General features: G+C 50.0%; 1 protein-coding gene across 1 annotated transcript in view; it reads right to left on the bottom strand.

The window, feature by feature from the left end:
• The window catches only part of TSPOAP1 (TSPO associated protein 1), a 2,768,302-nt gene that overhangs the window by 247,542 nt on the left and 2,508,503 nt on the right, over positions 1–12,257 (bottom strand). The window contains exon 39 of the mRNA XM_086954028.1: positions 2,229–2,300. Coding sequence (XP_086810154.1) covers positions 2,229–2,300 — 72 coding nt within the window. The remainder of the gene's footprint in view (positions 1–2,228; positions 2,301–12,257) is intronic.

The following is a 12,257-nucleotide window of genomic DNA, read 5'->3' as shown; positions in this document are numbered from 1 at the left end:
TGATTGTACCCCCCTTCCTGGTCCCACCCTTAGGGCAGGACCTAGTCATGTACCCACCCCTTTCTTTAGAATAAAGGCCGGAGCGGGGACCCTTCCAAATTAGATCATCTTTGAATCAAGAATACTTTCTACGAAAGGACTTCGAGACTCTTCTCAAGATTTCTCCCTTGTGACTAAGGAGTAGTCACCCTGCATCAGCGGGCACCATCTAAGAACTCTGCGGTTTGCTGTAAGTCCTTCCTCCAGGAATCCGACGGCCCAGCTCGACGAGAACCGGCTTCCCTGGCACCTCTGACCTCTACCCACGTCATCAGCTCAGCTGTGATCTGTGGGTGCGACGAGACCTCGAGGGTCGGCCATCATCAAGACCTGCACGCTTCTTAACCAGCACGACCATCGAGGTAACTCTCTGGTGAGTGCTCTGGGGTCCGAGAAGCCCCGACCCTGAGCTGCTCCAGCACCGAAGTGCAGTCTCCCAGCATCTCCACGATCTGCGTGGGGCCCTTCTGCTCGCTGCTCAGCACGTTGTCTGGTCACTAGCCGCTGGCTTGTGCCCTTCTGTGACGACATCCGACAATCAACACTGCTGGTCTGGTTGCTCCAGACTGGCCCTTGCTTCCATCTTTTCGAGAAGCACCCCGGACCCTCCTGGTCCCCTCAAGACGCCATCTTAGGCCCACCACGTGGCCCTGAGATTTGCCAAGGCTTGTTGCCCCATCCTGGGCCCAGCGACGCCGACAGCATCATTCTTCGTGGGACAGCTCGCACCTCCACCGTGGTCGCCGACAACGCCTCCTGGTCCGTGAGACTGCAGAGCCTAGCGTCGCCCACTCACCTAGTCGAGGTGACGGCCAACCGGTGCCCTCCTGGTACCCTCTGACTACTGGCTAGTAGTACGAACTTGGTCCCCTCTGCTTTCAGGTATCATCAATCTCTGATCCAGGCTTGGATCTCTACGAACTATTCATCACTGGTCGCCGGCCAGCAACTCCTTTTCTTCCGGCTCCTGGCTCGTCAGCGAAGACCCCGACGCCTGTAAGACTTGTGCAGCCGCAGCCCTCGTGGCTAGGTAACTCGGCATTTCGGTGCCTGCATAGCCTCTTTACTCTAGGGTCCCGAGTCCCTCGCTTCCGACTTGCCTTATCGGGTCCACCCGAGACCTTAAACTTTCCTTGTCCTCGGACACTTGTTTTAATTGTGCACTTGAAGTATTTGCTAAAGAGATTTGGTTTGTGCTTAGTACCCTGTCCTCATAAAGAGTACAGGGCTGTTGTGATTCTTAATAAATATACTGTTTATTTTCATAACACTTGTGTGGTGTCCTTTCACTGGGTGTTCAAGGGGTACATGTGTGGTAAACAGCTGGCTTAACGCGCCCTCTCGAGTCTTTAGCCTTAGACTGCTCGTATCCACGCTACTAGGATAGCTGGTCTATAGGTTGACTTACAACCAAACACCATAAGGGTCGTTGGAACGATACATAACGGTCGCTAGAATAGCGAACGTTGCATATCGGGCCAACTTCTCACAGTGTGGCCGTCATGATCGAGGCCTTAAGCACTTCAGGCACCGGCGATGGGGGTCCGTCACCGACATCAGTCGGTCGCACTTCGAGCAGGGCTCGAACCCGGGCATCCGTACGGGCACCGATAGAGTCGAAGACTCGAAGAAAAAGAATGATCAAAAAGATCAAAAGTTTAGTCAAAAAATGACTAGGGGTAGAGCTTCTCCGGATCTGCGTTAGCTGGGGTGGAAAAAAAGAAGAACTGACGTCAGCGCACATGGGCGGCGTCTAAGTACTCCGACGACGTCATTCCGGCGCTAACGACGCCGACGACGGACGCGGAGCCGCAGACGACGCCTACCGACGCGTAGGGGTATTACTACGCAAAAAATTTCCGGATCCAGTCTGACGCCTGGGTATATTCTAAGCTAAGGAATCTATCACTAACGTGTCTCTTTCAGATGTGTCTCCTTCAGATATCTATAGGCAATGCTTAAATGTTCAAATGTGTGTGATATTTTGACATAAAATTGCTTCTAAGATCTTACAAATAGAGAGGTTGACTATTCATAAATATTAATAAATATCCCACGATGTTTGTCTATGCCTATGAAAATTACGTCAAGTTCCACTGGATCTAACACTATCCTAGAACACTTGAGGAGACATATATATGTCGGACATTCAATTTTATGATGAGACATCTCTCATATATGTTACCTACATAATAGAATCCATCGTCATCCATGCTCCCATAGACAGTTATAATATCGCCTGCATTAAACGTCAGCTCAGCCTAGAAAAGAGATAGCAAGAAAATATGTTAATATAGTGATTCACGTCTGGACAATAAAAAGTGGTGGATGCACATTCACACACACACACACGCACACTTGCAGTAAATGGATGAAATACAGAGCAGCCTATGCATCCGTGAATTTGTATGGATGTAAGTTTTCAAAAGAGTAATTCTTTACATTGTACTCAATTTATTTATTTCAAATGTTTGTAGCACTATCATTGATACTAGAGTGAACCCTTAATACTGCCAAAGAAATTAATATGTCCATCATCACATTAGAGGTTAGTTATGTTAATTTTTTCTGCAACACCACTCTACCATTGAGGTGTTGGTGTGCTTTGAAATGTGGAGGCAGAGGACTTTGTTAAAGTGCAAGAAACTGTGGAGGTGTAAGTCTTAGAGTTATCAAAGAAACACTGAGTGTAGTGTTACTTGCAGATAGAAACGACATAGCGCAATTGTAGAGTGGTAAGGGGCTACAAGCATTTGCAATGTAATAGGTCTCGCATTAGGAAAGTTTGAGCTATTGGTATTGCGAATGACACATTTTTTATTTATGTTTTGTTTTTGAAAATAGCGAAATTCATAGCTTTGTCATTTACAATGCCAATAATTATAACTTTCACAAATATGCCACCTATAGCATTTGTAATGGAATATGTGTTGTATTGACGTGACTTACATGTATTGATATTACAATGGCTTTTAATTTTTTCAATAATTAATACTAAAATAAAAGTGATTGTAATTTATAATGGCAATAGCTTAAAGTTTTGTAAATAACGTTTGTGAAGATTATGTTCAGTGTATTTTATTGTGACAAAAATCCAAGAACAGAAGTGAAATATTAATATCTTTTTGTTACACTTGTAATAAAGCTTGAAACATTGACAGAACATCTTTGAACTAGGTGTTGTTGAATGGTTGCACAGATTGATGCTGTGGTAACGCTGATTGATGTTGTGATGGCGAACGAGTGATGCTGTGGTGTTCAGTGGTGCTGTGCTAGCGCATAGTGATGTTGTGGTGCCCCTGAGTGATGCTGTGGAGAGAAGCTGTATGCTATGCTATGTTTTGTTTTGTTATGCTAGCTATGTTTTGCTATCCTATGCTTTGATTTGTTATGCTATGCTATGCTGTGTTTTGATATGCTATGCTATGTTTTGTTATGCTATGCTATGTTTTGCTATGCTATGCTTTGTTATGCTATGCTATGCTTTGTTATGCTATGCTTTGTTGTGTTAAATTATGCTATGCTTTGTTTTGCTATGCTATGTTTTGTTATGCTTTGTTTTGTTATGCTATGTTTTGTTATGCTATGCTATGCTTTATCATGCTATGTTTTGTTATGCTATGCTAAGCTTTGTTTTGTTATGCTATGCTATGTTGTGTTTTGCTATGCTTTGCAATGCTATGTTTTGTTGTGTTGCACAAATTACTAATTGTGTAACGATATATCTGTAAGAGACATTAGTTAGTGATAGATTCCTTACCTTAGAATATCCCCAGGCGTCAGACTGGATCCGGAAATTTTAGCGTAGCAGTACCCTTGCGCGTCGGTAGGCGTCGTCTGCGGCTCCGCGTCCGTCGTTGGCGCCGTGATGACGTTGTCGGAGTACTTGGACACCGCCTCAGCGTGCTGACGTCAGTTCTTAGACACAGCTTTTCCACGCCAGAAACGCAGAGCTATGCTAAAAACCAACACTGGTGCCATTGAAACTAGGGCCTTGAAAGGGGATGACCTTAACCCTAGATATCGGTTCGCAGAACGGGGAGGATGGGTAAGTCGGTAAGGAATCATTCACTAACTAATGTCTCTTACAGATATATCGTTACACAAGTAGTAACTTGTGCATCTGAAAGAGACACGTTAGTGATAGATTCCTTACCTTAGAATAGATACCCCAGCAAAACCAACCCCGGTGGTGGGTCTGCGAACCAATAATCACACCAGAAAGTCCTGGAAGACAGAACGGCCAAAGAAGCCATCCCTCCGGACTTGGCTGTCCAGGCAATAGTGTCTTGCAAACGAACGTGTGCAGCGAGGCCCACGCAGCTGCCTGACAAATGTCCTGCAAGGGCACTCCTCGGCCCAGGGCAGTGGTAGTCGCCGTGGCCCAGGTAGAATGAGCCTGTAGTCCCACAGGGGGTTCCTTCTTTGCCAAGGAGTAACACGCCTAGATACACAAGATGATCCACCGCGAGATGGTCCACTTGTGCACCGCCTTTCCCTTCTTAGCGCCCACGTAACCAACAAAGAATTGGTCATCCACCCGGAACTGGCGTGTGCGATCCAGATAGTAAGACAGCGCACGTTTTGGGTCCAGACGGTGGAGGCGCTCTTCCTCTTTCAAGGGATGCGGAGGCGGAAAGAAGGTGGGCAAGGTGATGGACTGCCCGATGTGGAAGGCTGTGACTAACTTGGCCAGGAAAGAGGACCTTGTCCGCAATACAACCTTGTCCGGATGGACCGAAAGGAAAGCAGGTTTAGAGGATAGAGCCTGGAGCTCACTCACTCTCCTGGCAGAGGTGATGGCAACCAGGAATGCAGTCTTCAAAGTAAGAAGGCGGATAGGACAGTTATGAAGTGGCTCAATGGGAGCGCACATCAGAAAAGTAAGAACCAGGTTCAAGTTGCACTGAGGCATCACGAAGGGAAGAGGTGGAAACGTATGAGTGATGCCTTTCAGGAATCGATTAACAACAGGGGACTTGAACAAAGAAGGTTGATCAGGCAGCCTTAGAAAGGCTGAAAGGGCAGAAAGGTAGCCCTTGATAGTGCCCAGAGCAGGAGAACCTCAGAAAAAGGTGCATTGAAAGGATCCACAGCCTTGGCTGTGCACCATGCCACAAATCTGTTCCACCTGCAGGCGTATACCGACTTTGTGGAGGGACGCCTGGCTACCAGAATGGTGTTACAGACTTCAGGAGGCAAGTCAAATGGCCTCAACTGTCGCCGATCAATCTCAAAGCATGGAGGTGGAGACTGGACAGGTTCGGGTGGAGGACTGTCCCCTGCTGCAGCGACAGAAGGTCCTCCTGAAGAGGCAGACGAATCGGGGGATCGACTGACATACTGAGTAGCACTGGATACCAGTACCCTCGCGCCCAGTCCGGAGCCACCAGGATGACTTGGGCCCAGTCACGCTTGATTTTCTTCAGCACTCTGGGCAGAAGTGGTATAGGCGGAAAGGCGTACAACAGACCGCAACTCCACTCACGACGAAAAGCGTCCCCGAGCGAGTGCCGCCTTGGAAATTCCAACGCGCAGAACTTATGACATTGCGCGTTCTCTTCAGTGACGAATAGATCTAACCAAGGCTCTCCCCACTGCTGAAAGAGGCCTTGCGCCACAGACGCCATTTGTGATCCATCATGCACCGGCGGCTGAGTTCGTCCGCCCTGGCGTTCAGAGAACCTGTTTGTTGCAGTACCACATGGCGGTGGTGTTGTCCGTGAACACTTGCACTACACTTCCCCGAAAAGAGAGGAGGAATGCCTTCAGTGCTAGACGAATCGCCCGCAGCTCCAAAATGTTTATATGGAGCCGGGACTCCGCCGGAGACCAGAGACCTCTGATCTCCGCCTCTCCCATGTGGCCTCCCCAGCCCTGGAGGGACGCGTCCGTCACATCTACGTGCTCCGGTTGGGGACGGGAGAGGGATCTGACGCTGACCAAATTGCGGTCCGTGCGCCACCACTGCAGCTGTCTCTCAGTGCCCTCCGAGATCAGGACATGGACGGACAGGTTGCCCTGATGCTGGGCCCACTGAAACTTCAGGTCCCACTGCAGAGCCCGCATCCGCCAACAGGCGTGATGCACCAGGAGGATGCAGGAAGCCATCAGCCCCAGAAGCGGTAGCGTCAATCTGACTGAGACTCGGGATAAAGGCTGAAAGATTGGAATCAGAGCCTGTATATCCCGAACCCGCTGATCGGGTGGGTAAACCCGAAACTGCGCCGAGTCGAGAACCGCTCCGATGAAAAGGAGCTTCTGAGAGGGACACATGTGTGACTTCGGCACATTGATGGAGAACCCCAGCTGGTGCAAGAGGTCTGCCGTCGTCTGGAGGTGGCTGACGACTGTCTGGGGCGAGCCCGCCTTCAACAACCAGTCATTGAGGTAGGGGAAGACTGAAACCCCTAACCTGCGCAGATGAGCTGCGACCACCGCCATCACTTTCGTGAACACCGGTGGGGCGCTAGTAAGGCCGAAGGGGAGCACGGTAAACTGAAAGTGCTCGTGGCCTACCGTGAACCGCAGGTAGCGCCGTTGGGCCGGCAGGACGGGGATGTGGAAATAAGCGTCCTGCAAGTCCAACGCTACCATCCAGTCTCCTGGGTCCAGGGCAGCTTAGACCTGAGCCAGAGTCAGCATTTTGAACTTCTCCTTCCGGAGGAAGCCGTTGACGTTCCGTAGGTCCAAGATAGGGCGTAGGCCCCCTTTGCCCTTCCTGGGTACCAGAAAATAGTGGGAGTAGCAACCACATCCTACTTCTGGCCCAGGAACGCGCTCGATGGCCCCCTTGGCCAAGAGGGCCGTAACTTCCTCCCGCAGAAGCCGTAAATGATGCCCCGATACGCAATGGTGTTGCGGTTGTAGGAGAGTAGGGTCTGCAATCCTATGGTGACCCCAGATTTTTGCGTTTTGCTTCACTGGTTTACGAATTTCCCTGGCTGTGGGCCTGCTAATCAGACCCACAGCCTAGCTGTTCTCTCTCTAAATTGACATCCATGTACTTTAGGTGCATTTACCAATTGGTATTGGGTCACTCTTGTAAGCCCTTGTGCAGTGTACCATAGGTACCCAGGGCATAAGTGCACCCAAGGCCTACCAGGGGCTGCAGCATGTATTGTGCCACCCCTGACTGGCCATCTAAACAGACACAACTGGCTGGTAACACAGCTGGGGCAAGGTGGTGTAATCACCCTTTGCTTTAGATATAGTATACCTATATCTAAACCTAAAATGGAGACATATACTCCTATAAATCACTCCTATGGCAGGCCTTAAAAATCCTGGAGGCAGAGTGCTTGGAATTATGTGAGATGGTGCTCTAGCATGAGCTGAGCCTGTCTGCAGCTTTCGGAACCAAGTCCTTTAGCTGTTTCCATGATAACGCTATACCATATATTTTTAAGTGCATTATAATCCTCGCGGTTATTGCTAACTTTGGCATAGCATTATCAAAACATGTCGAGAAGGTGTCATATGAATTGGAATACTACACCCTGGCCAATTCTGGCGACGGGGGTAGCATTCCACCCTTTTAGAGGGACACAACATGTATGTAACTGTGAACCCCGGTTAAAGTTAACTCGAGTCTCAGCATCACAAAATGGATGCTGCCACCACAGACACAAGTCTGACCTCCTGCTGCTGGGAGTCCTTCCAGCGAGGGAGGCTTGCACAAAGGGTTTCCTGCCTTGGGAGGTGCTAGCACCACCCCAGACTGTCAGGTTTTCACCTAGCTGCGTCTACCTAAACTGTTTAGAACTACATCTTCCATGAGCCTTTGCAACAGGAAGCATATTGGCTGGTGGAAACAGGGGGAAGACGCGCGTAATTCTGAGTACTTCATCAGTTGTGCTGTGTGATTCCCTCTGGTGTTTGCATCGGTAGCTGTTTATTGTTCCGGATTGATGCCGTGCTGATATCAACGTTTGTTAAGGTATCGTTTTTCTGAAGGAGACGCTGGGAGCCGTGACTCGCGTGAACTCTTGTTTGTTTAAGTTGCCATTCCGAATCGGAGGACATGCATCGGCTGATGCGTGCTGGTTGTAGGAATGAGGCTGATTCAGGATTCGGTCTGCGGAACGCGGAAGTACAATGCTGCGCTTTGCCGTGAGTTTTTAGTTTCACTAAAGGAACTTTCGTGTTTGTATTGGCAGCGGAGCGTTGTGGGGTTTCTACACGTTGCCGTGTGCTAACATTGATAATATATTTCCGGAGCAGAGTGGTGGTCGCAACTATCCGCTGCCGGTTTTGTTGATTCTCTTATCTTATCTTTAGGACAAAGTGGAGCATAGTGGTGGTCGCAACCACATGTTGCCGTTTTATTAAAGAATAGAAACCTGCATAAAGGGAGCTCAGAGTGGAGTTAACTGACTGTAACCTTCTTATGTTGTGAATCACATTATCATTGTTCAAAGCGGAGTGTTGTAGGAATGTACCGGATTGGAGTGCTTCAAGAGACTATTTCTCCCTAACTCTAATAAGGTTTTAACTATATCTGGGGATAGGATCATTCACGGGTCAGAGTAAAGAAACGATTTGTATAAAAGGAAAAAGGACATGAAGAAGTCCGTCTCCACATTATATGGTGTGTAGTATGTGGATCTAGTTTTATGATAATGATATAAAGAAACCCAAATATTGTGTTAACCGATGTGTTTATCCACAGGAGGCTGGACTAGAGTTTTCTTATTGTGGCTGAAGGAATGAATACAGCTTAATAAGGTAATTTAGTTCTAGTGAGAAATATTGAGTGTAGTGTCCGATACAGCTCAGTATTTATATATTCTGTGCTTTGTCATTTCAGATCCCTTGCCCTTGCTGACACCTTCCCTTCCCCGGTCTTTTCTTCTTCATTTATCCCTCGCCTGATGGTTCGAACACCCTGTGACTATATTCGGGGTGTTGGTAACATCTGGCGGTGGACCCCTTTGTTCACCAACCGAATCCTGCGAGGTGGGCCCTGACAGAGACAGGATTTTGTGTATTGAGGTACGACAGGCTGAAAGGAATGAGACATGCCTGGGGCATACAAGGTGTCCCTGTGCATACCCCAGTTCAAACCAGTTGCTGGGGCACTCCAGCCCCAGCTCTGGCGCGAAATCGGACAAAGGATAGGGGGTGTAACCACCCCCCTTCCTGGTCCCACCCATAAGAGGGACCTATTCATAGTACAGCCCACCTAAGGAGAATAAAGGTAGGAGCTGGTCCCATTCCAAATTAGATTATCCTAAATTGAATCTACAAGAAGAAACTCTGGACTTCGACGTTCTGCTCCACAGAAGACTGAAGAAATCTCCCTTGTGGCCAAGGAGTGACCACCCTGCACAAGCAGGCACCATCAAGCGTCCTAGCGGTTCACTTTGTCGTCCTTCCTGCCGGAACAAGACTTCAGAGCCCGACGAGATCCAGACTTCCAGACCTCTCCGACCTCTACCTACATCTGCAGCACAGCTGAGATCCGTGGGTGTGACGAGACATGTGGGACCGGCCATCTTGGAGAAACTGCACTTCGCTTCCAGGACGACTTCAGAGGCATCCTCGAGAAAGTGCTTTGGGGATTGAGAAGCCCCAGCCCGAGCAGCTCCTGCCCAGAAGATCAGCCCTCCAGCATCCACGAGATCTGCGTGGGGTACTTTTGCTTGATTGCTGCTCGACGCGTTGTCTAGTCACTTGCCGGCTGGCTAGTGGCCTCCTAGACGACGATCAACAAAAACTACATCGCTGGTCTGGTTGCTCCAGACTGGCCCTTGCTTCCCTGCAAAGGAGAAGCACCCCGGACCCTCCTGTTCCGCACCAGATGCCTTTTCCACTCACCGCTAGTTGCCTTTGCCAAGGCCTGTTGACACCGAATCCGGAACCAACACCGCCGACAGCAAGAGCCTGCGTGGAACAGCTCATGCCTCCATCCTGGTCATCGAAGACACCACGTGGTCCACGTGGCTGCAGAGTCAAGCGTCCACTCTTCACCTGATCGCGACGACAGCATCTGGTTCCTTCCTGGTTCCACTCCGGTCACTGGCTAGTGACTGTGAACATTGTCCCCTCTGCTTTCAGGTCTCATCTTCCTTGATCCACCCTTGGATCGCTCCCGACATCTTCCTTCTGGCCGCCTGCAGCATCTTTTCTTCAAGGCTCCTGTAGGAGAGTAGGGTCTGCAATCCTATGATCACCCAGATTTTTTGCTTTGTTTCACTGGTTTACGACTTTCTCTGGCTGTGGGCCTGCTAATCAGACCCACAGCCTAGCTGTTCTCTCACTAAATTGACACGTGTGCCTTAGGTGCATTATCCAATTGGTACTGGGCCACCTTATCAGACCCTGTAACTCAGGGCATAGGTGTACCCAGGGCCTACCAGGGGCTGAAGCATGTATTATGCCACCCCTGGATGGCCATCTAAATCTGACACAACTGGCTGCACGACAGCTGGGGCAAGGTGGTGTAATCACCCTTTACTTTAGATATAGTATACCTATATCTAACCCTAAAAATGGACACACAGATTCCTATCAGTCACTCCTATGGCAGGCCTTGACAATCCTGAAAGCAGAGTGCTTGGAATCGTGTGAAATGGTGCTCTGGCATGAGCTGAGCCCGTTTGCAGCTTGCGGAACCAAGTCCTAATAGCTGTTCCATTATAACGCGTACCATATACTCTTAAGTGCATTATAATCCTCGCGGTTAAATGCTATCTTTGGTATCGCTTTATCAAAACATGTCGAGTAAGGTGACATACGAATTGGAATACTAACCCCTCGCCAATTCTGGCGACTGGGTTAGCATTCCACCCTTCTAGAGGGACACAACATGTATGTAAATGTGAACCCCGGTTAAAGTTAACTCAAGCCTCAGCATCACAAAATGGGTGCCACCACCACAGACACGAGTCTGACCCCCTGCAGCTGGGAGTCCTTCCAGCGAGGGGAGCTTGGACAAAGGGTTTCCTGTCAGGGGTGGTGCTAGCACCATCCCAGACAGGGTTTTGTGTATCCTGGGTAGGCAGGGCTTTACAGGAAGGTGACTGAAGAGTGGCACCCCGGTGCTCACTACGCATCTGCCGGCTAGAACCAGTTCCAGGGCACACCAGCCCCTGGCCTGGGGAAAGTCCGGCATGGGAGAGGGGTGTAACCACCCCCCTTCCTGGTCCCACCCCTAGGGCAGGACCTAGTCGCGTACCCACCCCTTTCTTTAGGATAAAGGCAGGAGCGGGGACCCTTCCAAATTAGATCATCTTTGAATCAAGAAACTACTTTCCACGAAAGGAACTCTCGACTCTTCTCAAGATTTCTCCCTTGTGACTAAGGAGTAGTCACCCGGCATCCGCAGGCACCATCTAAGAACTCTGCGGTTTGCTGCACGTCCTTCCTCCGGAATCCGACTGACCAGCTCGACGAGACTCGGCTTCCCTGGCACCTCTGACCTCTACCTACCTCTACAGCTAAGCTGAGAACCGTAGGTGCGACGAGACCTCGAGGGACCGGCTATCATCAGAACTGCACGACTTCTATCCAGCACGACCGCCGAGGGATCCTCTGGTGAGTGCTTTGGGGCCCGAGAAGCCCCGACCCTGAGCAGCTCCAGCACCGAAGTCCAGCCTCCCAGCATCCACGAGATCTGCGTGGGTCCCTTCTGCTTTTTGCTGCTCACCGCGTTGTTTGGCTACTAGCCCGCTGGCTTGTGGCCTTCCTAACGACGCCCGACGACATCACCGCTGCTGGTCTGGTTGCTCCAGACTGGCCCTTGCTCCCTTCCAAAAGAGGAGCACCCCGGACCCTCCTGGTCCACTCCAGACGCCATTTTGAGTCCACTACGTGGGCTTGAATTTGCCAAGACTTGTTGCCCCAATCCTGGGTCCAGCGACGTCGACAGCATCATCCATCGTGGGACAGCTCGCACCTCCATCCTGGTCGCCGACAACGCCTCCTGGTCCATGAGACTGCAGAGCACAGCGTCGCCCACTCACCTGGTCGAGGTGACTACCATCCGGTGCCCTCCTGGTGCCATCTGACTACTGGCTAGTGGTCACGAACTTGGTCCCCTCTGCTTTCAGGTGTCATCCATCTTCGATCCAGGCTTGGATCACTTCGAACTATCTTCACTCGTCGCCTGCCAGCAACTTCTTTCTTCAGGCTCCTGGTTCGTCAACGAGGATTCCCGACGTCTTTTCAGACCTATGCAGCTGCAGCCCCTGGGCTAGGTAACTTCGGCATTTCGG

Source organism: Lissotriton vulgaris, chromosome 2_1, assembly GCF_964263255.1.
Source record: "Lissotriton vulgaris chromosome 2_1, aLisVul1.2, whole genome shotgun sequence".
Taxonomy (NCBI): Eukaryota; Metazoa; Chordata; class Amphibia; order Caudata; family Salamandridae; genus Lissotriton; species Lissotriton vulgaris.
Note: the sequence above shows the minus strand (reverse complement) of the source record. Positions and strands in the feature narration are given on the sequence as shown.